Source organism: Dromiciops gliroides, chromosome 2, assembly GCF_019393635.1.
Source record: "Dromiciops gliroides isolate mDroGli1 chromosome 2, mDroGli1.pri, whole genome shotgun sequence".
In the NCBI taxonomy this organism is placed as follows: Eukaryota; Metazoa; Chordata; class Mammalia; order Microbiotheria; family Microbiotheriidae; genus Dromiciops; species Dromiciops gliroides.
In genome coordinates, this window is record NC_057862.1 from 9,850,266 (window position 1) to 9,875,489 (window position 25,224).

At 45.9% G+C, this 25,224-nt stretch overlaps 1 protein-coding gene across 1 annotated transcript in view; it reads right to left on the reverse strand.

Moving 5' to 3' along the window:
* Nucleotides 1–25,224, reverse strand: part of FANK1 (fibronectin type III and ankyrin repeat domains 1) — a 68,785-nt gene that overhangs the window by 5,209 nt on the left and 38,352 nt on the right. Inside the window, exons 2-6 of the mRNA XM_043988644.1 lie at nucleotides 17,463–17,640; nucleotides 11,841–11,965; nucleotides 1,983–2,064; nucleotides 414–488; nucleotides 40–105 (exon numbers count right to left, since the gene is read on the reverse strand). Coding sequence (XP_043844579.1) covers nucleotides 40–105; nucleotides 414–488; nucleotides 1,983–2,064; nucleotides 11,841–11,965; nucleotides 17,463–17,640 — 526 coding nt within the window. The remainder of the gene's footprint in view (nucleotides 1–39; nucleotides 106–413; nucleotides 489–1,982; nucleotides 2,065–11,840; nucleotides 11,966–17,462; nucleotides 17,641–25,224) is intronic.

A 25,224-nucleotide genomic window follows, 5' to 3' on the forward strand; every position in this document is an offset into this window, starting at 1 on the left:
TCCGCCATCCCGTCCAGCCCTGGGAGGAGACTGACTCACCTGTCCTTCCCGCTCCCGTTCTTCAGGTTCACATCAGTCCCGTTCCCGATGAGGATTTTCACTAGTCTGAATGAAGCAGAACATTCGGGTCAGCTCCGGTCTTCTCCGGGACCACTTTGTAAAGGAACATGAACGAAACCCGGGGCTGGGCTCGCCCAGAGCTCCCAGTGAGGAGCAGCCTGAGCTTTGCGTGCCCGCTGCTCTCACGGCCTGGAGGCGACCGAGAGCAAGGCAGAGTCTCCTCCCAAAGGGCATCTTGCTCCGAGCCCCGAGAATCGCCGGGATCCCCCTCTGCCCTTCTCGCTTCCATACTCAGCCCAACCCACCGCGTCGGAACAGGCACCGAGCCCGCCTCCCACCCGGAGCAAACGTACCGTATGTAGCCTTTCTGGGCAGCCACCATCAGGGCGGTGAAGCCAAGCTTATTTGGAACATCAACCTTAACATGGCTTCCAAAGAGAAAGGCAAGAGGGGCATGAATGATCGCGGGGGTGCACCAGCCCACCACAGCTCGCCCGCCTGGACAACGCGACTTAGGACCCCAAGCCCTTCTACGCTGTCGGATCTGTGCCATCCCAGCCTGCCTGGCACAGCATTTAGAAAGAAGGAAATGGTTTCTGACTTGAGATGGAGGAATTCTGTTTCCTGATGTCGGATTTATAAGGAAGGGAAATCAATGTGATTTCATCTGTCATGGGAGGATTATGGGCCCCGGTTACCCCAACAATTCTCTGGGGGGTTCAAGGAATTTTTTCCTTGAAACCTCAGGGGTTTTCCCTTGAAATCAAGTAGGCCTCTCCTTGAACTCAATCAAGAACACACACACCTAACGGAGATATGCGGCACAGATCAAACGGAGCATGCTCCAGGACCATCACCCTACATTGCAGTCATTCTAAGCACCTGGATAAGGTTATCCAGGAGAAGACCACCTGGAGCCACCCATCAGCAGACTGCTTAGACCCATCAGGACAAAGTTGACACCCATCACCAGATCACTCAGAGGGATTCCTCATACCCCAGCGCAAAGCGGGAAGACCACCAGCCCCTCACCCAATAAGAGACTCTTACCCACCCCATCTAAACCCTATAAAATGGCACTCCACAAGTTAGCTGGGGAGGAAAGCATTTTGTTCTGGCAAAACCTTCCTCCCAGCCGTTTTCTCTTGTACCCAATAAACTTGTTCTTTTATTCCTAATTAGGTCTTGTGGGAGAGTGTAATTCTTTACAGAGGAATCCTAAGGACCCACGTGCTTTCTCCTATGGGTTTCTTCCCCATATCACATCCTTAAGCCCAGTCTCGCCTTTGCTTTGAATTCTTTGGGGACTCGGACTAACACCCAGGGCAGGGTCTGCCTGCCTTCATTTTCTAGAACATAGAGTCATGCACAGTCTTAGGAGAGATCTCTTCTTGCGCCAGAGAATCCAAGCTCGTCCACAGGCAGGGTCTCTCTTCCCCATCCCTCGCCCTTGAATACCTCAGCATTCAGTGGCATGAGAAGATGAGAGCTGCTCCCCAGCTGTGGAGATTTAGGGAAATGCATTTCCCCTGTGGCTAAGAGAGGCCTCCTCTCGCTCTCAGCTCGATCGATTCCAAAAGAATTTAGAGCCTATACACTCCAAGCCCAGCTTTAGGGGCCCATCCACAGAAATCATTCGCACCTCTTTGGTGACTCTGAGGTCACCAGGTTTGCTTCGGGAAGCGTGTTTATTCCAGAGGGATTTCCTATCTGCGTAGTGATTTACAGTCACATTCTGACCTAATCTGAACCTCTGCCTTTAACCCAAACTCAGTTTAGGGGTCTCTTGACAAAGGCTTTGAGGCTTCTAGGGAAGCCACAAAAACTGGCCTAAAGCTCTTTCTGCTAATTCCTGGCATCAGGAAGAACATTTTATGGGACTTGGGGGGGGGGGACCCAAAATCTCAAGATGCTTCTCTCACCCTCCTTGAAGTATCCGGACAAGCAGGTCTTCATCATTCACATTTACAGCTCGATGGAAATGCTCACTACTTATGGGCTCTCCTGAAGGAATCAGACAGCAAACAGTCACCCCCAAGGGCAGGAGAATCCACTCAGTTCCAGCCCTTCACGCTTCTGAGCTGGCCAGGTCGCTGTCTCCCTAATGCCTGCATTGGGGATCCCAGTGAGCGTCGCTGCATTTACAGGAGCCATTCTCAACTGGGCAAAGGGCCAGCAATCAGAGGCCTGGATTTGGTGTCATCCTTCAAGAGAAGGAGATTTGGTTTTAGCTAAAAGATTCAGGAAAGACTGTTTGGTGGGTGGGATAACCGAGTTTGAAAGTCATCCTTTCCTAGTTCACAATATGGAACTCGCAACTTAAAACTTAAAGGTATGTTACAAGTAGCCAAGAACTTTCTGGTTGTCACCATGCATGTGACTCATTTTCCAGTGAGATTTTAACAGCCAAGGGCAAATGGCACCCCTCCAAAATGGGAAGCGGCCGTTCTGCAGGGGATTCTGACTTTCTTCACTGGGCCCTTTCTGAACTGAGCCATCACACTCTGACAATGCCCCACTGGCCACGCGCCTCCCGGTGGGGGAGACCCAGCACTCAGAACATGAGTGCTGCTGGTCGGAGTGAGCCACTGGTGTCATCGTCATACACCCAAGGATAGCCGTTCAACAAGAACTAAAATCATGTTTATCCAAACAGCCTCTCACCACCCTGGGGCCTGGTCTTTTAAATCTCCAGCATTCTCAGCACCAGAACAGCTCTCCTCCCCGGCCAAGAGATTTTTCCTCAAGAGAAACCTTCACTGATTCTAGTGACCCCCGCATCACCCCAGTGGCATCACACATACACATGAGCATTCACACACACTCACACATGTTTGTGTATTTGCAGACAGGTCTGTGTACTCACACACACACACACTCACACATGTTTGTGTAGTCGCAGACAGGTCTGTGTACTCACACATACACATGCGCATTCACACACACTCACACATGTTTGTGTATTCGCAGACAGGTCTGTGTACTCACACACACGCACACACACACTCACACATGTTTGTGTATTTGCAGACAGGTCTGTGTACTCACACACACACACTCACACATGTTTGTGTATTTGCAGACAGGTCTGTGTACTCACACACACTCACACATGTTTGTGTATTCGCAGACAGGTCTGTGTACTCACACACGCACACTCACACATGTTTGTGTATTCACAGAAAGGTCTGTGTACTCACACACATGCACACACTCACACATGTTTGTGTTTTCACAGACAGGTCTGTGTACTCACACACACACACTCACACATGTGCATGCTCGCCTGTATGCACATGTTTGTGTATTCACAGACAGGTCTGTGTACTCACACACACGCACTCAAACTCACACATGTGCATGCTCGCCTGTATGCACATGTTTGTGTATTCACAGACAGGTCTGTGTACTCACACATACACATGTACATTCACAAACACTCACACATGTTTGTGTATTTGCAGACAGGTCTGTGTACTCACACACACACACACACTCACACATGTGCATGCTCGCCTGTGTGCACATGTTTGTGTATTCACAGACAGGTCTGTGTACTCACACATACACATGCGCATTCATACACACTCACACACGTGCATGCTCACATGTGTGCACATGTTTGTGTATTTGCAGACAGGTCTGTGTACTCACACACACACACTCACACATGTGCATGCTCGCCTGTGTGCACATGTTTGTGTATTCACAGACAGGTCTGTGTCCTCACACATACACATGCGCATTCATACACACTCACACACGTGCATGCTCACATGTGTGCACATGTTTGTGTATTTGCAGACAGGTCTGTGTACTCACACACACTCACACATGTGCATGCTCGCCTGTATGCACATGTTTGTGTATTCACAGACAGGTCTGTGTACTCACACATACACATGCGCATTCACACACACTCACACATGTGCATGCTCACCTGTGTGCACATGTTTATGTATTCGAAGACAGGTCTGTATATACACACACACACACACACACACACACAGAGGCACAGGCACAGGCACATAACTTAAGCCCACAAGCCAATCCTACCTGCATGGACAGGGGCGGCATTCAGCCTGGAGTTCTCCAAACAGCCATGCCCAGCCCCCAGACATGCAGCAGATGCCAGAAGCCTGATAATTGTTGTTGTTTGTACTTCATTCTCCAAGAGGACCATGACATTGGGAGGGGATGTCATGACTTGCAGTGAATTGGATTAAAGTGAGGCAGGGCTGTGCAAGGTCACCAGCCTCACTCCCTCCTCCAGAGTTACCTGGGTCCAGTGGCAAGGTAGACATCAGGATGACTGGAGATGGCCCCGGATGTTTAAGGCAATTGGGGCTAAGTGACTTACCCAGGGTCACACAGCTAGTAAGTGTCTGTGTTGAAATCTGAACTCAGATCCTCCCAACTTCAGGGCCAGTGCTCTATCCCCTGCACTGCCCAGCCACCTGATAATTAGTTAATTAGCCTTGGAGGGGCCAAGTGGCATTCCTGAGCCTCAGTTTCCACATCTGTAAAGCAGAACGAAAACACCTATAATTCTAACCCCGCAAAGGAAGACATGCTGGGGCCACTGCTCCAGCCCCACGACACGAGTCGTGCTTTCTCCTCCTAGTGACCGCCTGCATTCACTAAGTTATCTGCTTCCTAAGCAGACAAACTAGTCTGATGTTGTTTACTCTCAGTGGCTTCTCCATTGGGCTTGATTGGCACAAAGATAGATGCACGTGGAAAAGGTGGCCCCAACAAGCACCATCCCAGAATTAAATTTCTTTGGGGATAAAGGGTGAAACTTTCTGAAGAAGCCCCACACACCTGCGCCATTCTCCAAGCCACACCAGACTTCCATTTCGTCACCTGCACATGCCTCGCTTGGATTCTTGTGTTCTAAAAATATCACAATAAATGCCAAGAGCCAAGGCTCACGGCTGCCCACGGCTGCTTGAAGAGGTTCCAACCCAGAGCAAGAGGAATCTTGAAATGATCTCTTTTCCAATCTCGCCAAACTTGAGGTACCCCCACTAAAACCCTTCCACCCACCTCGCCAGAAGGGAAGAGTCATGTGAGGGGAGAAGCTTGGCTCACCACAGCCAGGACAATGAATGCTGTTACAAAGAAATCATCGACGTCCCCCCCCCCACCGGAGATGCCCAAACCTCGGGACCCTGTGTGTGCAAAATCAAATCAGATAGCCTTTGCACAGCACTTCATTCCACTTAAGACTGTCAAATGGGAAATCCAGAGAAATTCCAGTCAACTGCTGAACTGCACTTTCAACTAATGTTAAGCAACTTTCAAATATGTTTTAAATTGACATTTGAAATATATTAGAAATCTTTACTGGCTTTTTTTTTGTTATTAGAGCACTTTAGAGTAGGAGATAAAAGATATTGGACTTCGCCCAGGTATTTAAACGAGATCTAAGCTTTAAGGCTGGTCCAAGCTGGTGGCTGCCCATTAGACATGTCATCCAAAGGAATTTATCCTTTGAAATTATTAAAAAAAAAATTTCCATCTGTATGTTTGAACATTTAGCATCCCTGGAGACCAACTCACAATGATAAACAAATAAAATTCTGAAGTTTTATAATTCTTTTTAAGCATGACATGCAGATGGATCCTGGAAGATGTCTTGGCTGGGATGGTCCTGAGCTCATAGTCTTTTCTGTCTTTGCTATAACATACAATTTCCTGCTCACATGCACAGTTCCTGAGCCACACTCCCAGGCGGTCACCAGCCCAATGCACCATCATCCATCTCACCTGGAGACCTGATTTCCTGTGGGGGTGGGGGGGGTGCTTCCTAGTTCATCCCAAACCAGAAAGCACCACTGCCTGCAAATATTGGGAAATGAAGCAAGCTGACTTCACGTGACTAAACTTCAAAACTGCTCACAATAAAGGCCAAGGCTTTCTATCAATAGACTCCAATATTTTGCTTATTTCTCTGCTCCCAAAGCAGGAAATGAGAGGTCTTCCAGGATCTCTAAGAGAACAAAGGAGGTACCTTGGGGAGCGAGAGTCTGTTGATTCCTCCAGCCTTGACGCATTAATCCCCACCCTGCTGTGACAGGGCAGAGTTTCTGGCCTAGGAGACACAGGATGGTGCCATGGCTGGCCTGCGACTGGCCAGGACTCAGGACTCTCCAATCAGGGCTCCATCGACACTGCTTTTCATATCTACTGCTGGGAAGATGTGATTGGAGACAGAGGGTAGAGGAGAAATGGCAAGGAGACAGAATGCCCCAACTTTGTTCACCAAGTCAAGATTTAGGGGGAAGAGAATGGAAGGAAATCTCCCCAAAGATGGTTGAGTTCACAGCCACTAGGGCCAAACTACCCCTCCACTTTTTCTGGTTGGTTCATGGTTTCCAGGACTGTACAGTGAGCTGCCCCTTGCCATGAGAAATACCCACAGGCACTGGAGGCATCTGAATAGGGTCGGACCCCAAAACAGGGGCCAGGCATGGAGACGACAGTCACCAGAGTGTAGGGAATTATCAGAGTGAAATTCATCCTTCTTGAGCTGAACAAGAGCCACTTAGCAGGAAGTGTGACAGTGGAGTTTCACAACCAGTGGTGACACCTTTATTGGTGGGCTGTGAGATTCCCTCAAAAGCAGTGACTAAGTGCCCAGAACACTGCAGAAGACAGGTGCCCCTTTGCCAAGGGAAGCTGGTCTTCTTCCTTTCTAAGTGGACATCGATTAAAATTGTGTGCCTCATCTAAGCAAGAATTTCATGCACTTTGCCTACAAAACAGGCAAAACACCCTTACTCAAAAAAGGAATATGCTTTTGTGATGCATTGGAACCCCTTCCATTTGAATGTGAATTATTGTCCCTCAGAGGCATTTTCAGTTCTGGAGGGTCCACAGTATGTGCTTTAAAAACTGTCCATCTCATGGAAAGAAGCTCCCGCACTGGGGGCACTTGTGGGTTCCGGGGTGATGAGCACAGTCAGTAATGATCAATGGTAACAGCCTTGAGCACAGAGCTGGCCCCGAAAGGGATGCTCCGCACAGCCATTCACTGGCCGACTGCTGGGCTTCCTGCTAAGCCCGGAAGCAGCCAGGGCAAGGACCAAGAAGCCTCACATCAGGAGGGCACAGAGAGCTTAGTCAGCTCTCCCTTCTCCCTCTGTCCCAATCCCCAGGCCTGCCTAGTTCTCCACAGCAGAATCAGATTGGCCTGAGACACTCACTGGGGATGATTCAGCAGGGTTCCTGATGTGAGAACCTTAAAAGCAAATCTGCCCAAGGAGAGAGAAGGACGAGGGTCTCTGACTCTCCTGAAGAGCCGTCATGGCAGAGTTAGCCATTGGTCTACTTCATGCCATCCCTGCCTGCCCCCACTACCCATAGAGCCATGCTCCCTGAGTCCCACCTTATGGGACTGCATCCAATTCAGTCGTGTCTTACAGGCCTGGCATAATGATTTCCGAGCAGAGGGCCCAGGACCTTAAATATAAACTTCTGTAGCTTAAGGCCTCTCTAGGACTTCTGCAAAGACAATTACCTTCTAAAAGAAGGAATCTGTTTGCCACCCACTCTGGCTCCTACCCTGCCCCTGAAATTCAGCTGCTATAAACAATTCACAAACGCACAGGCCTTTCTACCCTCCAATGTATTAGGAATTTCTTAAAGCTTTAAATACATCTAGACAAAGAAATAGTTCTTTTTCCTTAGATGGATAAATCCTCAACTGATGCCCTCTATTGGACATTATCTTTCCTTCCTTCATCCTTGCACTTACAGTGCAAACTCATTTTGTCTTGTAGCCATGTATGCACATCTTCTATTAAACAATGTCTTAACTTCATAGTTTCTGCCAGAGCCCAGCACACTTCTCTACCTAGAGTCCTGGTTGAGGTGGGGAGCCTCTTTGAAAACCCAGTCCTAATAGTGGTGAGGGGAGCAACAGCTGGAAAAACATCAATGGGGGCTCATTCGGTCCTACAGCAAAGACTTCCCTGTGTGCTACCAGACACTTTGACATCCTCCTTCTCCATTTAAGACATTCTGGACTGTGAAATGCTGAACCTTAATTATTTTTTGCTTAAAGCACAATAATTCAATTTAGAAAGGGCACAGTTTAAATCACCAGGAAAGCAATATAAACATATCCATATGTGTATATAGGCATACATTTCATATGTATGTGTGTATGTAAATGTGTGCATATGTGTAGATATATACACATATACAAATAAAATATATTTGTGTGTATGCATGTGTATGAATACGTACATGCATATAAATACATCTATAAATATATACACACACAACAATAGGGGAAGAGGTGGAGCCAAGATGGTAGAATAAGGCAGGAAGCACAAAAAGATGTAAAAAATTAACTGACGAAAATGACTCCTTAAAAAGTAGAATTGGCCAAATGGGAAAAAGGAGGTACAAAAAGCTTACTGAAGAAAAGAATTCCTTAAAAATTAGAATTGGGCAAGTGGAAGCTAATGAATCCAGGAGACATAAAGAATCAAACGAAATCAAAAGAATGAAAAAATAGGAAAAAAGTGAAATATCTAATTGGAAAAACAACTGACCTGGAAAGTAGATACAGGAGAGGTAATGTAAGGGTTTTGCGACTATCTGAAAGCCATGATAAAAAAAAAATTAGCCTGGATAGGATCTTTTAAGAAATTCTCAAGGAAAACTGCCCTGATATCCTGGAACCAGAGGGTAAACTAGAACTGAAAGAATCCACCAAAAACCTCCTGAAAGACACCCCAAAATGGAAACTCCCATGAACATTACAGCCAAACTCCAGAGCTCACAGTCCACATGGATGAGGAGGTGGTAGTCCGAAGTAAAACACTTTTGAGGATAAAAGAAATTGAACAAGCCATGAATGAATTCCCTAAGAAAAAAATTCCCAGGGGCATATGGACTCATAGGTGAATTCTATCAAACATTTAAAGAACAATTAATAATAATAATAAATAAACTATGTGGGGAAATGGGCCAAGAAGAAGTCCTTCCAAATTCCTTTTAAGATACAAATATGGTGCTGATATCTATACCAGGAAGAGTGAAAACAGAGAAAGAAAACCATATACCAATTTTCCTAATGAATACTGATGCAAAACTTTTAAATAAAATGCTAGCAAGGAGATTCCAGCAATATATAAGCAGGATCACACACTATGACCAAGTAGGATTTGTCACCAGGAATGCGAAGCTAATTCAATACGAGGAAAACTATTAACATAATTGACCATTTTAATAACAAAACCAACAGAAATCATATGATTATCTCTGTAGCCACAGAGAAAGCTTTTCACAAAATATCAGACCCATTCCTATTAAAAACACTAGAGAGGGGCAGCTAGGTGGCGCAGTGGATAAAGCACCGGCCCTGGATTCAGGAGGACCTGAGTTCAAATCTGGCCTCAGACACTTGACACTTACTAGCTGTGTGACCCTGGACAAGTCACTTAACCTTCATTGCCCTGCCCCCCCCCAAAAAAAGAGTACATGATTTAGATATAAGCAAATTAGGGAAATATGGAATAGTTTACCTGTTAGATCTATGGAGAAAGGAAGAATTATGACCAAATGAGATAGACTATTTTGAGACATAAAATGGATAATTTTGATTATATTAAATTAAAAGATTTTGTGCAAACAAAACCAATACAACCAAGATTTGAAGGAAGGCAGAAAGTGCTGGAAATTTTTTTACAATAAGCATGTATGATGAAGGCCTCATTTCTCAAATATAGAGAGAACCAAATACAATTTATAAGAATAGAAGTCATTCCCTAATTGATAAATAGTCAAAGGATATGAACATAGTTCATAGTTTTCAGACAAAGAAACCAAAGCTAGTTATAGTTATATGAAAAAATGCTCTACATCACTATTGATTAAAGAAATGCAAATTAAAACAACTCTGAGGCATCACTTCACTGATTAGATTGGTTAATATGGTAGAAAAGGAAAATGACCAGCGTTGGAGGGGATATGGAAAATTGGGACACTTATGCACAGTTGGTAGAGTTCTGAACTGAGCCAACCATTCTGGAGAGCAATTTGGAACACTTCCAAAAGGCTATAAAACTGCATACTCTTTGAACCAGCAATACCAGCAATACTAGGTCTATATCACAAAGAGATCAAAAAGAAAGGGGATAGAACCTAATTTGTACAAAAATATTTACAGTAGCTCTAGAACTGGAAATTGAGGGGATGCCCATCAATTTAGGGTTAGGGTCAAATGGTTGAACAAGTTGTGGTGTGTGATTATGATGGAATACTATTGTGCTATAAGAAATAATGACCAGGATGCTTTCAGAAAAACCTGGGAAGATTTATATGAACTGATGCAAAGTAAAGTGAACAGGACCAGGAGAACACTGTACACAGTAACAGCAACACTGAATAATGGTCAGCTATGAATGGCTTAGAAATTCTCAACAAAACAATGGTCCAAGACAATTCCAAAGATCTCATGAAGAAAAATGCAATCTACCTCCAGAGAAAGAAGTGACGGAGTCTGAATGCAGACCGAAGCACACTATCTTTCACACTCTGTATTTCATTGTGGGATGTGTTTTGTTGGAGGGAAAGGGGGATCTGTGCTTTATTTTACGACGTGACTAGTATGGAAATGTTTTGCTTGACTACACAGGTATAACCTATATCAAATTTTTTGCCTTCTCAATGGGGAGGAGGGACAGAGAATTTGGAACTCCAAATTTTAGAAAATGAATGTTAAAAAATGTTTTTACATGTAATTAGGGGGAAAGTAAAATATTATTCCAAATACACATGCACACACACACACACACACACACACACACACACTGTAGATGCCACTAGAGCAAGTGCTTAGAGGTCTGTGCCATCAGGAAAGCCAGATCTGCACCACTAAAGAGGAAATGGGGGGTTGGGTCTTACTTCGAAAGGGCATGTCTGTATGGCAGGCTTACCCTGGCCCCCCTCCCAGAAGATTTAACTTTGGCCACTATCATTTTCGAAACATCACCCAACACGCACGGAGATGGGGCAGGGGAATGGGGAGTCTTGGAATCCAGGCTTGCCTCTGACGTGTACTGGCTATATGTCACTGAAGAAAGGTCACGTCACCGGCTTCTGACTCAGCTTCCCCAACAGTCCGAGGGGCATAGGACCCCTGCTGTCCCTTCCCCCTCTCTTATAGGACTAGGGGGAGGGTCCCGTGAGGTCACTTCTATATTGTTTTGCTCCAGACCTGGGATTTCACCCGTGTAAGGTATTCCCATTGTGGCAACTCCCCTCTACCAATACTGATCAGCAGCCTTTCTATAAATAAGTGTCTTGGAGAGTTTACACAGCCTTTTGTACGTGTCACACACATGTCCTTCAGATTTCCCATCCAGAACCATTTCCTGTGTGTTGCCTTTAGCCCTTAACCCCTCCTCCCAACCTTTCCCTCCAGGGCATTCACTTAATGGAGATCCTGCTTTGATTCAGATGGAAGAACTAAGCAGGCCTGTTGTTGCTGGCAGAAATTCCCAGCATGGTGAAAGAGAGAGTGAGGACCAAGCCCAGAAGTCGTCCTGACAGGAGTGGGAAGTGAGAAAGGTCAGGCCTGCAGCATCAGGGTCTGCTCCCATCCCCCCAGACATCGTCCATGCCCTGAAGAAGGCATCGGCTGCCGTCTCAAAGCCTGGCCAGGAAGCATGATGACCACACAGCTTCCAAATACATGGAATGGCTTTCCTCGTAAGCCGGCGGTCATCCCCATCCGGTGGACAGAAGAAGGTCATACTCACTGGTGGTTGACACTGAGACAACTGGACTATAGTGACATTCTCCAGAGGGGTCGGTGACCTTTAATCGAAACTTATACAGTGTTCTGGGCTCCAGACCTTCCACAACGTGCTTCGTTGCGTAGCCCCTGGAGAGAAGAAAGAAAAGGTTTTAACAACACCTTAGCGTCTAATAAGCATTTGCTGAGAAGTCATTATTGTGATCAGGCCCTGATCATTGGCAATCTTGCATATCTGGATCATGCCACAAAGTCAACCAACAGTAGCAGGCTGTGGACTTGTTCAACTATAAAATGACTACAGTCCAGCCTAGTCAATGTCTAAGGAAGGGGCCCTCCCAATTCTCGAGGTCCGTGATTGTTTTTGTTTTCTAAGGATAAAATGTGGCGCCAGGAAAGAAGATCATATATGGAGTGCCTGCTGTATACAGAGGTCCTTCATCTTTAGGAAATCTTTATGAAGATGATCAACACATATCAAAGGCATCTTTGATTAATAATAATACTAGCATTTATATAAAGCTTTGAGGTTTGCAAAGCATTTTGCTTATGTTATCTCATTTGAGCCTCATGACAACCCTGAGAGGTAGGTACTATTATTACCTCTATTTTACAGATAAGAAAACTGACTTCCCCAAGGTCACACAGCTAACAAATAAGTGTCTGCAGCCAGACTTGAAGGCAGCGGGTCTTCCTGACTTGCTGTGCCACCCACAAGAAGAGAACAGACCAGCTTTTAGAAATGATCCCTCAGGGGGCAGCTAGGTGGCGCAGTGGATAGAGCATCAGCCCTGGAATCAGGAGGACCTGAATTCAAATCTGACCTCAGACACTTAACACTTACTAGCTGTGTGACCCTAGGCAAGTCACTTAACCCCAATTGCCTCACCAAAAAGTAAAAAATAATAAAAATAAATAAAAATTAAAAAAAAAAGAAATGATCCCTCAGAGCGGATTTCTCCTTTATAGTAACACAGGTGACCAGAAGGTGTAGAGAATACAAGGCCCACTGTATTGTGGGTGAGAGCCTTCCTCACATCCACTGCCCCCTTAAGGGCTCTGTTCCAACAAGGCATCACCAGTGCCCGTGTCAGAACCCTATGAGAATCCATGAGAGACGGAATGCCAGAGAGCACTTTGCTCAACCACCTGCTGCTTATTAAAAGCATGAGAGGCAGGGCAGCTAGGTGGCACAGTGGATAAAGCACCGGCCCTGGATTTAGAAGAACCTGAGTTCAAATCCAGCCCCAGACACTTGACACTTACTAGCTGTGTGACCCTGGTTAAGTCACTTAACCCTCATTGCCCTGCCAAAAAAAAAAAAAAAAAAAAGCCTGAGAGGGAGACGTAGTCCTGGAGGGTCATGGAAGGAGGTACACCTGTTGACAGGTAAGATGCTGTGCTGAGGCCACCAGGCCCAGGACCCTGCACAGTCTCCTCCTCACCAAGAGCCAGAATCACAGCCACAAGTCATCTCAGACCAGGCACACCCAAAAACCAAGTGGATAAAGCCTGCTGACGGATGCCCAGGCTGGGCTGTGTGGTGGCTGGGGGACCGACTAGGCAGGAAAACACCACTGACCAAAGGTAACTGAAGGAAGGCAGAGAGGCTGAGAAGGCCTGTGTGTGAGGAATCCCAAGTACCTCCTTGAAACAAGGACCTGTCTTTTTACCCATAATATCCTTTACATTATATTTACTGCCCTCTACATAGATTTGAAGGCACCTAGGTGGCTCAGTGGGCAGAGCCCTGGGGCTGGAGTCAGAAAGACCTGAGTTCAAATCTGGATTTGGACACTCACTAGGTGTGTGACCCTGGGCAAGTCACTTCACCCTCTTTGCCTCAGTTTCTTCATCTGTCAGATGAGCTGGAGAAGGAAATGGCAAACCTCTCCAGGATCTCTGCCAAGAAAACTCCATATGCGGTCACAAAGAGTTGGCCATGACTGAATGACTAAACAATACACATGATTTCCTTTCCATAGAATGTATTTACTTGGGGGCAGGAACTGCTTCATAGGGTATAAGGTCTAGAGTCAGGATAACTCATCCTCCGGAGTTCAAATCTGGCCTCAGACACTTACTACTACCGGTATGACCCTGGGCAAGTCACTTAACCTTTTCTGCCTCAGTTTCCTCATCAGTAAAATGGGCTGGAGAAGGAAAGATCAAACCACTCCAGGATTCTGTCGAGAAAACAGCAAAGAAGGTCATGGAAAGTCAGACCCAACTGAAAACAACTGAACAACAACATTCAGTTTCCTCTCTGTAGAATGGAATCACGTTCCTCACTTTTGGCCCCTCAGCCCCAGAACTGAGCACACTGCTGGGCACACAAGAGGCGCTGGATATTTGTCTGTATGAATCAAACTGAAAATCACAAGCAATCGCACCCTGGGCCGTAAAGTGCCACAGTTTGCTGGGCGTGAGGAAGGGGTGGAAAAAGCAACAGGAGCCAGGAGCTGTCCCTGCAAAAAGCTCACAAACCATCGGGGCAGAAAGGGGATGACACACCCAAAGGAGGACTCCGTGCTCTGGCCAGAGAGTCCACCCAAGAACGTCTGGTGAAAGGAGGCTCTGAGCCTTCTTGATGAGGGCCCGAATGGAGGCCAGCAAAGGAAGCGCAGAACAGAGCAGCAGGGCTCATCATCTGGAGCTGACTTTGCCGTCAGCAAGAAATGAGGTGAGACCATCCGGGGGCTCTCCAGAGAGCCCAACATATCCTGTGCCCCTCCGTGCTCAGGAGGCAAGATGCTCCTGTTCTCTCCTGACCCCTGAGCCTTGTCTTGAATCAGCACCGATGCTCAAGACCCCAGGTCTCTGGCCTCCCCAGCTTCTCAGCCCCAGCCTGCTCCTCTTCAGTTCCTGCCCCTACATTTTTCTTCCTTTGTTGCTCAAAGCTCAACGGCATTATTTCTACAAGCCTTTTCTTTCTTGTCAGCTTTCTCAACAAGGGACTGCCAGGCCTTATTCCTTTCTCCTTTCCCACACATACCACTGCAAGTTTGGATTTCTCTTTCTTCCCCAGCAAGCCCTGAAGAGGAACCAGGACCACACTTTGGGATTCACAGTCTGTGCTTCAAGGACTCTGAGGGGCAACTGCTTTGGACCTCAGTTTACCCATCTGTAAAATGGGGAGGGGTGGGCCTAAAAGGCCTTTGAAGTCCCTCTAAATCCAGGACCCCAGGTCCTAAATCTGGGCCTATTTGGCTTGAGTGGAGGCTTTGTGCTGGCTTGGACCAGACTACGAAGGGCCTTTAGTGCCAGCAGAGAGGAGCTATGGTCGCAGTGTTTGAGGATGCTCCACCTGCTGCAGCTGTGGGCAGGACAGACCGGACTGGAGAGATACTGGAGGCCCGGAGAACAGTTAGGAGGTGGCCATGACATGTGGGGCATGAGATGGAGGAGAGGCAGTGGGAGGCAAAGGAGGGGAAGACCCCAATAGGTACCAGTATGGAAGAATCCACAGGTGGGGAGACTAATTGGGGGCTGGGGGCTGGGAGCCAGCAACCGAGAGTGACCCAGTGGTCATCACAAGGACAGAGGGACGAGAGTCTGGTTTGATCCATTGAGGTTCCAACACCACCACTGGCCTTAGTACAAGCTCTTCCAAAATAGTGCTTTTAGCATTCGTGGTGCCCCTATCATAAAGACAGCTGGGAAAGGCAAGTTTGACTGAACCAGAGGTCAAGATTGATGCGGTCCCATCCTGCCACCTAGTGGCTGCTGCAGGCTCTTTTTCCTCGGAGCCGACCAGGCAATTCAACCCAGGAGGACATTTAGCCAGACCGGAAAAGCGTGGGTGAAGGGGCTCCTCTCTCCCAGCCCCCGCCCCAGGTGTAGGGGGAAAGATGAGGCCTGCTCCATAAGCTGATGCTGCTGCTTAGCCCTGGGCACCCAGCAGCTGGGGGAGAAAATGAGAAAAGGGGTACACGCCAACAAAGAAGAGGAAGAGGAGAGGAGGCGTGAGCCCTTCCCCTTCCCAACGACTGGGTCAGCGCACAATTCCATCTGAGGAAGCGTGCCTCAGATGCTCTTCCATGAGACTTTCTTGCCACTTCTCAGGGGCACCACCCATCCTGGACGTTGCTTTCATTTCACATCAAACCCTTGGTGATTCTCCCCCAGGTCTGTCCTCAGCTAAATATCACTTGACAAAGCTCATTACACGTCACATATGTCACGTCACATATGGAGCTGGCTTGTGGATGAGCCCCCTTTTTTTTTTTTTTTCAGTGAGGCAATTGGGGTTAAGTGACTTGCCCAGGGTCACACAGCTAGTAAGTGTTAAGTGTCTGAGGCCGGATTTGAACTCAGGTCCTCCTGACTCCAGGGCCGGTGCTCTATCCACTGCGCCACCTAGCTGCCCCGGATGAGCCCCTTTTAACGAAGCCCCTCCTGGGGCATAAGGAGCTAAGACCCCATGGTATACAGTGGGCCTGTTGCAGTCCAACGAGCCTGCCAAGCTGCCGAGCAGGTGCCCATCTGTGAGTTTCCTCAATCGCAACTCCCTCTACCAGAGAAATGCTAAGTCTGGTAAAAAAAATTAAAACACAATCAAAATGATGGCTAGGAATGCCTTATAGAGGGACCAGGGTGGTCAGAAGGTTCCCAGGTCTTCTAAACCCTACCTAAAATGCACGACCTGAACTAGTGTGGGGTCCACAGAACAGTAACACACTGTAAGCCGCCCCTTTTTTCCCCAGGGCACAGCAGTTTGGCCAACAACAGAGCCCAAAGACTGTATCCATGATAACATGAAAAGTCAGAGGCAGGGGCTCTTGGGCAAGATTCCCATCCCAAGTCCCTTCAGCTGACACCCCCTTCCCAGTAATAAATGACAATCCTGGCCAGGTCAGGGGCTCATCCCACATAAGGAAATCTACAGGAGAATTCAGAGGCACATGGGGGAGAACCTGGCCCTGGCTCTCAGACAGGCCTCAGACTGTGGCTAAACATTTACTAACCATCTACCTGAAGGGCTTGATTCTGACCCGATCGCAGCTTTCATCAGAGCAGGGAGCTCCATTTCCCAACACCTTCTCTGCCAGTCTTAGAGGAAGGGTCCTGAGCCATTTGTATGCCCTGCACGCCATGAGCAGGTAGTCTGGTGAACCCACAGACCCTGCTCAGAACCATGCTCTCAAATGCAAAAATACAGAGGATGACAAAGGAAGCCAAAGGCTAGTAGAAATATGTCCTTTTCCCTCCCAGTGTCACAGACGCCCTGAGATCCATCCTCAGACCCTTTAGAGGTTCCAGAGAGCCCAGGTAAGAACCTCTGTCCTAACAATTTGCCTGGATGACTGTGCTGTTAGGTAATTTAACATGACCCTGGGGTCATCCAACCAGTCTATGATAGGGGCAGGATTTGAATTCAGGTCGTCTGACTCCAAAGAGAGCTCTCTGTCCACACTGCTGCTCAAGAAATGGGCATTGAATTTGGAAACTACTTAAAACTTAAAACACTTTCTTCTAAAAACGAGAGGTTAAAAGCACCTTAATTCTGCAGTACTGCCACTTCCTTAACTCATAAATGAATGTTTGACCTTCATGGAGACTACAAATCACTCTATGTACTTTGGAAGCTTATTCAAAACTTTAAACCATTCAACATTGCACCTACGTATAAATGATACCATAAGTGTGCACTTTGGGGTCCTCCTCTTCAATTGAAAACCTTAACCACTGTTCTTGAGGTCCTTTTCTGTGGATTTTCTTGTCCAAATCCCAGTATAATTCAATGCTGTGATGAGTCACTTTGCCCACCACTGGTGGGTGAGGTTTTGAGGCAGGAGAGATTGCTAAAAAATAAAAAACATGTAAATAAAATATAGTATTTCAGCATATTATTTCTGTGATATAGAAATTCTATTCAATTTAGCAAGTATTTCTTTTTTTCTAAACTCTTACTAATAAACATTTTTATTTCTAGCTTGGGGTTCCAATGTGTATCCCTCCTTCCCTCCCTCCCCTGCCCCCTCCCTGAGGTGGTAAGCAATCAGATTTGGGTTGTACATGTATGATTATGTAAAACATTACGATATTAGTTATTTTGTACAAGAAAAATTGAATAAGAAAAAAATGAAAGAAAGTAAACAATAGCATGCTTCAGTCTATGTTCCATCAAGATCAGTCCTTCCTTTGGAGGCAGATAGTATGTTTCATCCATAGTCCTTTGGGATCGTCTTGAATCATTGTATTGTTGAGAATAGCCATGTCATTCACAGGTCTTCATCAAACAGTATTGCTGTCTCTGTGAACAACGTTCTCCAGGTTCTGCTCACTTCACTATGCATCAGTTCATACGAGTCTGTCCTGGCCTTTCTGAAATCATCCTGCTGGTCATTTCTTAGAGCAGCTACTATGTGTTGAGTGCTCCTCTGCTTGGTGCTACAGATGACAGAAACAACAATGTGCCCTGCTTTCAAGGAGATTACATTCCACAGGAAAAAGGACTGACCATTCACTGCAGCCCCCTGACATAGGGATTCGAGGCCAGTAATCAATTCAGAGAGTCAATTCCACCACACATCTTGCTTCCTGAATTCCCACTGCCCTGGCAGCTGAGCACACCATAAAGTGGTTCAAAGAAAACTGAGCAGGAATGTCACGGGGCACACGATGTGGCCACATCATTCACTGGTACACTAGGCTCCAGGAAGCCCCTGCAGCCCCTATGGACAAACTCAGAACCTTTAGGACATAGCTGGGGAAGCCCAAGTGCAGCGTTAGTCCCTTCATTAGCCTGTGGACAGAAAGGCTAACCCTGGGCCAACCATCTCCTGAGAGGAGGGCAGAAGACTGGAAGGAAGGAGTGCGTGGCAGCACCTGCTTGTGACCATACTGACCGGCCGGTTCCGAAGCACATGCTACTGATGATGGGTCAGTGATGCCTTCAACTTCCCAGACAGAATGCCCTCTGGGCTGGATGTCTCTGGCCTCTCGGCCCAGCAGTAATCCAGCAGGGAAAGACGCAGAATTAGATACGTGTCTAGACATGACTAATAGGTGGGTCTGATTTGCTCAGCTCTACTTATCTGTTACAAGGGAAGGCTTCTATTAGGGAAGGGTGAGTGAATGGAAAGTGATGGAAGGAAGGAAGGGAGGGAGGAAGGAAGGGAGGGAGGAAGGAGGGAAGGAGGGAGGGAGGGAGGGAGGAAGGAAGGAAGGAAGGAAGGAAGGAAGGAAGGAAGGAAGGAAGGAAGGAAGGAAGGAAGGAAGGAAGGAAGGAAGGAAGGAAGGAAGGAAGGAAGGAAGGAAAGAAGGAAGGAAGGAAGGAAGGAAGGAAGGAAGGAAGGAAGGAAGGAAGGAAGGAAGGAAGGAAGGAAGGAAGGGAAGGAAGGAAGGAAGGAAGGAAGGAAGGAAGGAAGGAAGGAAGGAAGGAAGGAAGGAAGGAAGGAAGGAAGGAAGGGAAGGAAGGAAGGAGGGAAGGGAAGGAAGGAAGGGAAGGGGAAGGAAAGAGGGAGGGAGGAAGGAAGGGAGGAAGGAAGGAAGGAAGGAAGGAAGGAAGGAAGGAAGGAAGGAAGGAAGGAAGGGAGGGAAGGAGGGAGGGAGGGAGGGGGGAGGGAGGGAGGGAGGGAGGGAGGGAAGGAAGGAAGGAAGGAAGGAAGGAAGGAAGGAAGGAAGGAAGGAAGGAAGGAAGGAAGGAAGGAAGGAAGGAAGGAAGGAAGGAAGGAAGGAAGGGGGAAGGAAGGGGGAAGGAAGGAAGGAAAGAAGGAAGGAAGGAAGGAAGGAAGGAAGGAAGGAAGGAAGGAAGGAAGGAAGGAAGGAAGGAAGGAAGGAAGGAAGGAAGGAAGGAAGGAAGGAAGGAAGGAAGGAAGGAAGGAAGGAAGGAAGGGGAAGGAGGGAGGGAAGGAGGGAGGGAAGGAAGGAAGGAAGGAAGGAAGGAAGGAAGGAAGGAAGGAAGGAAGGAAGGAAGGAAGGAAGGAAGGAAGGAAGGAAGGAAGGAAGGAAGGAAGGAAGGAAGGAAGGAAGGAAGGAAGGAAGGAAGGGGGGAAGGAAAGAGGAAGGGAGGAAGGGAGGGAGGGAAGGTGGGAGGGGGGAATCTCAGTTGGGACGGACTCCAAAGACCATTTAACCCAACCTGTAAGTCATTAGCAGCCTTCTTTACGCCGTTCCCTATCAGTGGCTAACCTGTGTCCTCTTGCAGGTCAGTGAGAGGGAAGCCCCTCCCCGCCAGCCACAGACGGCACAAAGAGAAACGCGCCCTCATTATCCCTCACATGGGCAGGCGGAGGAGGAAGGAGCGCAACGCAGGGATATGCTTTGTCCCCCACGCACTGCCCAGAGACCCCAGCGGGCTGCCCTTCCTCCTGCCTCTTTTACCTTCGTTCCACCAGGAATCACCGCATCATAGATTTAGAGCTGGCATGGACTTGGGAGACCACCCCTTTGTTTTACAGATGTGGAAAGTCAGAGGTAAAGTGACTTTTCCAGGATCCCACGGCTAGGAAGCGTCTGAGGTGAGATTTGAACCTAGGTCCAATGAAGTCTATCCACCACATCTCTCTGCTTCCATTGTTAGTGTACAGCTCGAGCCCTAACTCGTAGGGAGCCGCGCCTCATCGCTGTCTCTCTGCTCTTGTAATTCACGCCAATTTCCATTGATGCCCAAGGTATTTGTTTTGTTCACACACGCGCGCACACACGATTCTAAGTTCCCTGAGATCCAATACTTCTTTGGTCTTTCTCGCTGTCAAACAGTTGCATATAGAAACACTACAATAATAATGAGGAAATCCTCTGTTTTCTCGGAGCAAATGCCCCAAAGTGGTTGGTAGCACTGTTCCCTCTTCCTACCCTGGATTCCACAGCAGGTCACCATGTTAGTCCGGGAAGAAAAGCGCGGCTTCCGCTTCATTCCCTCTCCCATCCTTCAATCAACCTGCTATCACTGAAGCCATGACAGAGTGCTGGGTCTGGAATCAGGAAGCTCTGAGTTCTAATCCGGCTTCAGACACTTACAAAGCTGGGTAACCCTAGGCAAGTCTCGGTTTCCTCAACTATGCAATAGGATAATAACAGCCCCTACCTCAAAAGGTTGTTGTGAGGGTCGAATGAGATAATAATTACAGAATGCATGCAGTAGGTGCTGTATAAATACTTATCCCCCCCCCAACATTATATTCTGTGTGTCTTCCCGTTGGACGCACCTGCAGTGGGAAGGAGCAGGAGATGGTATCAACTTTGTCTCATGTTGTTTCCATGGTACCCAAATGATGCTGATTCCCAAAGGGCTGTGGTTTTCTTCCTGTGCTCCCATTGCTCTCCAGTCCTAATATGTGGGGCCCCAGCATCCAATCTCATCACATTACTATGGGGAACCTCATGCTTTCAAGCCCTCATAAAACATTGTTAGGCTGTTATTTATTACCCACAACACAACTAGGAGGGAAATGGTATATCCCTTCTCCTGGACATCTGGCCCAGAGTCATACCTGAAATCTACTTCAGAATCAAGAGAAGAATATCTGAATTAATGATTCCATTCCAAAAACGTAAGCCCTGACTTCCACTTAGAGATGACTGTGACCTGACTGAATTAAGCAGCAATATTCTCGGCTCCTCTTGGCTTAGCTCTGTCCCTTAAGATTCCTTAGTAATACATGCTAAAAGGAAGTAGCTGGAGACCCCATCCCTGCATTTGGCACCAGCCACAAATGGTCTCTTTCCCCTGTATCTGGCACCCCACCCATCTCTAGCTGCTTGCACTGTAGAAAAGAGTTAAAAAAAAAAAAAAAAGCTTCCTGGCAATTCTTCGCACCCTGCAGACCTGGGACGGAGCCCAGAAAGAGTTTGACATTTTGAAAGATGATTTATTCCCACTCACTCTTTAAAGAAATAAATGATCCAGATTTAAAACCAGCCCTGGACTCCCAGCGATTGAACATTTAATGGGAGCCCTCCGTAACCAAGGACCTGCCAGCCCAGATTCCCATCCCATGAAAAAAGGGCTTACACAGGGTGCTAGTGGTTCATGCACTAGCTGTTAGAGTGTGCAGCCACCTAAACATTCCCTTTGCTTTGTCCGAGGCACTAGCATGCACATCTCCAGCTATTCAGAAATAGCTCTTAGGGGATGTATTCATGCTGCCAATTCTATGGCAATGAACGATCTTCATCATTCCCACATAGCAGTAACAAAATTCAGGAGGGAATAACAGCAAGGGGAATACCCTTCAGAATAACTTTGAAATCCAAGCAACCAAAGCACACTCAAGACTTTAAGACATACAATTACAGAATATTCTTCAAAGAAATTAATCATTACAAGTCAGTGGAGGGCTAGTCATTGCTCGAGGTTGAACCAATGTAATAAAAATGACACTTCCTAAATTAATTTACAAATTTAGAGTTAAATCAAACTCCCAAGGTCAAAACAATAGATAACAGATACAACAATAAATTTAATTTAAAGGAAGAAATGGTCCAGAATTTCAAAGGAAAATTTTTAAAAATAGGAATGAAGGGGAAATATCACTCTCAATCCTCAACTTACATTGTAAAGCAGTAATCATCAAAATGATTTAGTATTGGTTATGACAGAAAAATTAATCACTGACCTTTTCACAAAAATAAGAATCAGAAACAATCATATTAAGTAGTCAAATTTTCTATAAATCTGAAAATATAAACTACCTAAGAACAAGAACTGTTGGAAAAACTAGAAAGGAGTTGGGCAGAAATTATATTTAGACTGATACCTTTTTCTACATACCACAATAAACTCAAAATGGTACCCAATCTGAATTTTTAAAAAATAGAAAAGAACAGGCACTTTTTACACCTATGACTTCCGGGAATAAATCTTAAACAAAGAATAGGGTAGATCACAAAAGATAAAACATAAAAATAAAATTGTGATTATATAAAATTAAAAAGCTTTTGTGTGAATAAAATAAATGCAGCTGGGATAAGAAGAGAAGCTAGTGGCTAAGGAAAATGTGTATCAAATCTGATAAGGGTCTGAGAGCCAATAAAAATAGGGAATTAACATAAGTGACCAGAAAATATGACAACGGGTTCTTTTTTCCATATAAATATTTTATTATTTGCCAGTTACATTTAGAGATAGTTTTCAATATTTGTTTTTATAATATTTCTAGTTTCAAATTTTTCTCCCTTCCTCTCCTCCTTTGCCCCTCCCAAAGACAGCAAGTAATCTGCTATAGGTTATATATGTATAATCACAATAAGCATATTTCTTCATTAGACATGTTTTGAGAGAAGAATCAGAGCAAAAAAGAAAAACATCAAAAAGCAATAGAAATAGTATGGTTTGATCTGCATCCAGATTCAACAGGTTTTTTTGTTTTGTTTTTTTTCTGAATTTGGAGAGCATCTTCCATCATGAGTCCTTTGCTGAGAAGAATCAAGTCCATCACAGTTGATCAACACACAATGTTGTTGATACTGTGTACAATTTAACTACAGGTTCTTTTTTTTTCTTTTTCTTTTTTCGGGACAATGAGGGTCAAGTGACTTGCCCAGAGTCACACAGCTAGTGTTAAGTGTCTGAGGCCGGATTTGAACTCAGGTCCTTCTAAATCCAGGGTTGGTGTTTTATCCACTGTGCCACCTAGCTTTAAGAACTACGGGTTCTTAAAAAGAATTGCAAACTGTTAGTAATCACAAGAAAGCTTTCTCCAAATCACAAAGAATAAGAAAAACACAAACCAAAACAACTCAGAGATTTCACCTCATATCCAGCATATGGGCAAAGATGGGGAAAAAATGAGAAATCAATGTTGGAAGGGCTGTGGGAAGACAGGCATACTGATGTATTATTATTAGAGCTCTGAATTGACCCAAACATTCTGAAAAGTGTAATGATTGGAATGACGCCACCTACTGGAGACTTACTATAGGAAAGCTCCACCATGAGTAGAATGCCTCAGAGGGCAAAGCCATGTGGCTTTTCCTTGGCATCAGGAAGTAACATTTGCGTATGGGTACTGTCCACCAAGGCTACCAGCCAATCAACTTGAGGAGCCTCCCATTTTCTGGGAGGGGACAGGAAGGAGGAAGGAGGGCCTGCTCGGAGAGGTCTCTCTCATTTTGGTTCCTGACTTTATGGTGGTGGTGGTGGCAGCAGAGGAAGTCACAGGAAAGTTGAGGAAAGATAGGATTGCCATGCTGTTGGAATTCTGTTCTCAATCTTTCTCTTTCTACCTTTCAATAAACCCTTAAAAATCTAAACTCGTTTTTATCAGTGATTTTAGTCAGTTTCCCCCAAAACTGGGGGAACAGATTAGAACCCACATTTAGAATCTTAAATTACACAAAAGGAATATGGAATTGTGATTTTTAGTAAAATATTCCTATCCTTTGACCTAGAGTTCCTACTGCTAAGAATGTAGCCCCAGGAAGTAAAAGAAACGATTTCTATAGAACCCCAAATATTAACTGCAGTATTTTTTATGATAGTAAAGAATTGGAAATAAAATTGGTACGTATTGATTGGGAAATGTTTAAACAATTGGTGGTACAAGAATGGAATGGAATGTGACTGTGCCTTAAGAAGTGATGTATATGAAGAATGAAAAGGTCATTTCTACAACATGAGGAATGAAGAAGAACCCGGAAAACAATATACATCATGATGACACCGGTGTGAACAATCACATGTAGCTGAATGGCCAAGCCTGACTCGAAAAGAAGAATTCAGAAAATGCACCTCCCCCTTTTCCTGCAGAGCTTTGGACCAAGGGAGGGGAATATTGCAGATTCTGCCAGATGTGTGCCAGCTGTTGGGTTGCCGTGGTGGAACAGCTTTTTTTTTAAGTCTTTGCTGCAAGGGGGGGCTTTCTGTAAAGGAGAGGGTGAAACAATTATACATCAGTCTAAACCTTTGCAAAAGAAGCTTAAGGAAGAGGCAAAGAAATCCCAGGATACGGAGACTTCCAGAAAAGGGAGGATTTGGGAAATGTCTGGATGTTCTGTATGGTTCCAAGTCTAGTACGATGAAAACGCAAGTCGAGTCAAAGGAGAAACAAAAAATTGTCCTAATGATATCATGAAAAAAGAACAGTTATATGAAGGAAGACAACTGAAACTCTACTTTCTCTGCAAAAGTGGGGTGTGAAGAGTGCAAACACTTCACAGTTGCGTATGAATTACTAGGAAATCACTTTACCAATTTCTTTTCATGTAAGCCTTTCCTAGTGCTTCTTGATTCCAGTGCCTTCTATCTGAGATTCTCTCCAATCTACCCTGTTTGTACATAAGTGTTTCAATAACATAAGTTGTCTCCCCTCTAAGACTGAGTTCTTTGAGGTCAGGGATGTCTTTTGCCTTTTCCCAGAGCTTAGCATAGCACCTGCCACGTTTGTCAGTTGTTTAAGTCATGTCCAACCCTTCGTGAACCCATTTGGGCTTTTCTTGAC